Source organism: Myzus persicae, unplaced genomic scaffold (genome assembly GCF_001856785.1).
Source record: "Myzus persicae strain clone G006 unplaced genomic scaffold, MPER_G0061.0, whole genome shotgun sequence".
NCBI lineage: Eukaryota > Metazoa > Arthropoda > Insecta > Hemiptera > Aphididae > Myzus > Myzus persicae.
Genome location: NW_019104277.1, coordinates 86,626 through 91,825, shown reverse-complemented (window position 1 = coordinate 91,825; position 5,200 = coordinate 86,626). Strand labels below are relative to the sequence as shown.

The window sequence follows — 5,200 nt, the reverse complement described above, 5'->3', positions numbered from 1 at the left end:
ACAATGACAGTATTCCTAGTATTTCTGTAAATTCAACAACAGTACAACCAGAATTTAATGTATCTGCCCAAAATTCACATGAGTTCCATAATAATATTAGTATTAGTAATAATATTGGTTATAATTTTGAAAATGAATCTGTTTCTTATTCTGTTGATAATCATTCTGGTGAAGAAATTTTACATTTTACTAGCCAAACTTCAAATACTACTGATCATTCTGGAAACTGTTATTGTTGTGTTAATAATGATGAACTTTCCTTGAGATCATTATTATCGTCCTGGGTTATTGATTTTAATGTACCTCACACTACTGTTAATGCACTTTTGCATACATTAAGAAGGCACCAATGCATTCAATGCCTTAAAGCACTACCTCTTGATACCAGAACATTACTTAATTCGTCTTCGACTAAGATTTCTAGTATTAGAACAATTGGATTAGGCAAATACCATCATTTTGGTTTAAAAGAAGGTATCCAAAGACTCTCATACTTATTAGAATTGGAAAATATTTTAAAAGTTGTAGTAGGAATAGATGGTTTGCCATTATCTAAAAGTAGTGGCAGTCAATTTTGGCCAATATTAGTGTATATACAGCCTTATATTGAACATGTTTTTTAGGTTGGACTTTATCATGGATATGAAAAACCTTGCAATAGTAATGACTATCTCAAAGACTTTATAGAAGAAGCAAAAGATCTTGTTATTAATGGTATTGAAATAAACAATTCTATTAAAAAAGTTGTGATCCATACGTTTTGTACTGATGCCCCTGCAAAATCATTTATTTTGAAAATAAAGGGTCACACAGGATTCTATTCATGCACAAGGTGTACTCAAGATGGAACATATATTAATAATCGAATGAGTTTTCCATATAAAGAAGGTGTGTATAAAAAAAGAACTCATGATGATTACGTTAATATGACTCAAGAATTACATCATGTGTCTACTTTATCAGACCTGATCCATGTACCTGGTATTGACATAGTTAATTCTTTTTCCATGGATTACATGCATTTGGTGTGTTTAGGGGTTGTGAGAAAATTAATTAATCTTTGGATACATGGACCTTTAAGAACACGTTTACCCAATTGTAAAATTAAACAGATATCTTCTTCACTAATTAATCTTAAATTATACATACCAAATGATTTTGCTAGAAAACCGAGAGAAATAGAATTTATTAATCGATGGAAAGCAACAGAATTGCGGCAATTTATATTATATACAGGTCCAATCGTTTTACAAAATGTTGTTTCTAAAAATGCATTTGACAATTTTATGGCTCTAAGTATTGCAATGACATTATTATTAAGACCTGATAAAATTGATGATAAACTTTTACGGTATGCTGAAAATCTATTAATATATTTTGTTAAGACATTTCAAAATATTTATGGAGATCATCTAGTCTCACATAACATTCATGGGCTTCTACACATTTGTGACAACTATCGTCAGTTTGGACCTCTTGATTTATGTAGCTGTTTTCCCTTTGAAAATTTCATGAAGACTCTAAAATCAATGTTACGTAAACACGAAAAACCATTAGAACAAATTATTAAAAGGCACGAAGAGAAATGTAAAAATGAAGTGTTCAAAACTGATGTTCAAAGCGTAATTCTAAGCAATGAACATTTTGATGGCCCATTACTGGAAGATACTTGTGGTCGTCAATATTTAAGAGTTGAAATTAAAAATAAAATAAATATAAATATTAAAAAAACTGCTGATAAATATATTCTTACTTCTCAAGGAGAAATTGTCCAAGTAGAAAATATTGCTCTAATCATAGTAAAGAACTAGTAATAATTGGATATATGTTTAAAAACAAACAGCCATTGTATAATAAACCAATTCAATCAACAAAATTAAATATATTCATTATTAATAACATATCTGACGACCTAATGTGGTGGAAATTATCTGATGTAAAAAAAAAGATGATTGTTTTTAATTTTAATAATCAACTAATTACTATTCCAGTTTTACATTCTTAGATATTCTTAATAATTTTTAAGTTAATCTTGCTAGTTTAAAATAATTATAAGTTATATTACATAATATTATTTTGTAACGCACAATTTTTAAACATAGTTTTTAATTTGGTTATTAATATTTTTAAAATTATTTTGATGTATACTTCTATTGGTACATATTACCAAGGTATATTTAATTACCAGACTTATAACTTATACCCACCTATTGTATTGTGTACCTTTTATTTAAACTTATTTATTATTATTATTATTATTACCACTTTAATGTACATTTATTTTTATTTTATAACCATCAATTTTGTAAATTATTATTTTGGAATTTTGTTGTTGTTGCAACCAACATGAATTTAATGTTGTTTTTATATGCATTTATTAAATAGCCAATAAAGTATTTTTATTTAAAACTGTATTATACATTTCCAATTACTATTAAGAATACACTTTACACTTATTATTATTATTTATTTATTAATACACTAAAATTAATGAGAACTTATAGGCTATATTATGTAATTGTAACTATAAGTATAATATAAATTGTTTTGTTATAGTTGGTAGTAATAATAAAACATTTTAAACTATATAAAATATTTATTTTAAGTTTCTAACAAGCTATACATTATAGTATATATATTGTGGTTTCAGAATTCCTATAATGTGGTCAATTGTTAATTTTACTAATGATAATTCAGTTAGTGCAGTACCAAGTCATTGGTGGAAAAACGGATATTGTGCATGGCCTAAAAGTTATACCAAAAATGCATCCTTGTTACTCCAAAGAAGAGCTATTCCAAATAAATTTGATTATGATTTTTTTAAAGCGAGAAAAATCCACACTAAAAATCCTATTAGTGAGTGTCTTATTATTTGGTAATAATTTATTGTTGTCAACCAAAATGATTATTTAAAATTTAAAACTAATAATGTATTATTGTATTGTTAAATTATATAAATATATATTATTTTAACTTTTAGAAACATATTCAGAGGCTAAAGAAAGAGCAAGAAAAGCACAATTTACCTCAGACTTATCTTCAGCCGAAGAAAATTATTCTAATAGCCGTTTTAATAAACTTAACATAAAAAAACCTAGTAGTCCTCCAGTTTTCTCAGGTGCCTAATTTATATTTTTTGATTAGTTCTTAATTTTTATATTACATGTCTAGGTACCTATTCAAAGTTATTATTAGGTATATATTATTTATTAAACATATTAAAATTTTTTTAGATAATGATGATGAAAGTGTAAATAACAGTCTTTCTAGTAGCCAGTCAAATGCTTTTCAGAATAAAATAAACAAATCAATCAAAATTAGTAGTCAGATTTTGTCAGGTACCTTCAAACACATAATAATGAATTACATTTTTTATTATTCCAAACTTTTAAATTTAAAGATTTTTGTTTAGTATGTTAAATTTTTTTTTTTGTATTTATTGGGTAATTGTTATGTATAGATAATGAATATCAGGAAAATATATTTGAAAATATAAATAACAGCCAGTCTAAAAGTCAGCCTCGTATAATTGATAATGAAAGAAATAAAACTACCAAATCGTGTCGTCAAATTTTGACAGGTTTTTAACTATTATTTATTCTTTGTTATTGATTATTTAATTATTATTTTTAATTTGTATAGATAATATTGATGAACTCATAGATGATCAAGATGACAGTGATATTGATAAGTCATATGAGCCTCCTAATCGTATTAATGAAATGAGTTAGTTTTTCTTATATTTGGTAAATTAAATCAATATCTAAATCCAATTAAATTCAATTTCAGATGATAATTTTGATATTATCAAAAGTCCAGTTGGTTTATGGAAAGTATCTTCAGTTTCAGCTAATGTAACTGTTAGTGAGTCTCAAATTTTAAATGACAACCAAAACAAGGAACAAGCATTCAAAGACAAAACTCCTGAGACTATAAATAAAGTTAGAAAAAGGCTTTTTATGTCTGATGGTTGTATAGAAACAAAAAAACTAAATTCTCAACATGTAACCTCAAGTAAATAAAAATACATTTAAATATACTTTATTTTAAAATTATATCTATTATAATATATTTTAATCTTCTAAAAAAAAAAACATTTATTAATATTTTTAAACTATACAATCTATATCGTTTATATTGTATTGTTGTGATTTATTGAATATTACTATTTTCATAATTTCATTGATATAATTTTATATTAATTGTATAAAAACTTATCAGTCAACCTAAAATTATTTTTTCTTAGGAGATAACGGCAATAAAATACAATTGGGTACAGGCAATTTAAGTAAGGATGATATATATATAAATATCATATCAATGTTTCTACAGATGTAAATCCAAACGATTTTAAAAGTAAGTTAACTACTTAAATTATTTTATAATATTATATTTTAATTATTTATGAAACCAAAATAATTAGCTTACACAATAATTTAAATATTTTATTGATTTATTAATAAAATAATTAAATGTGATAAGTTGATTTCTATTACTAATATACTTAATTTTTATTTAATTTTTCAAGGGTTTGAAGAATATGTAAAAACATCATTTACTAACTTAAAATATGATATTAAACATTTATCTTATGTATCCGAATCTGTTCAAAAAATGCTGGAAAATATTAATAATATCCTAGAACAAGGTGTGACACGTAACACAAATATGATTGCTACAAATGTATTAAACAATGAAAACATCCCTATATCTAATGAAGAAACTCTACAGAATTTTGAAATATTACTCGAGTCTTCTACGCATAGGGATAAAGTTGTAAGTTATCAACATTAAGTTACACATTTAACCTATTATGTAATAATAAACATTTATTTTTATATTATTTGATTATTTTTCAGGTTTCTGAATTATCACTGTCTGCTGCAAAAACTATTCCTGAAACAATCGGAAGAATTATGCAAAAATTATTTCAGGATAACTGGTTGCGTAACTACTCATACATCGGGTTTAAAGGCAAAAATAAATTTTCATCTCTACACTCTTGCAAAATAATTTTTGGTGAGTTAATTATATTTTTACATTGATTATGTTATTTATTTTATATTTTAAATTACTTATGTTATTAGAAGCTGTACGACGTTGTTCAAAGTTTGAAAACACTCCTGAAATAGAAATATCACTTGCCATAAGCAAATGGATGGCTCAAGCCAATAATCGCATTATTAAAAAAAATAAAGAT

At 24.8% G+C, this 5,200-nt stretch overlaps 1 protein-coding gene across 1 annotated transcript; it reads left to right on the top strand.

Moving 5' to 3' along the window:
- Positions 1 to 2,660: 2,660 nt before the first annotated feature.
- On the top strand, positions 2,661 to 5,200 carry LOC111040792 (the record flags this gene model as incomplete). The annotated part of the gene is made up of 9 exons (XM_022324804.1): positions 2,661 to 2,856; positions 2,981 to 3,118; positions 3,234 to 3,338; positions 3,461 to 3,580; positions 3,643 to 3,726; positions 3,790 to 4,014; positions 4,529 to 4,776; positions 4,860 to 5,019; positions 5,088 to 5,200. Coding segments are annotated over exons 1-9 (1,389 nt in total), but the record flags the coding sequence as incomplete, so codon positions are not given.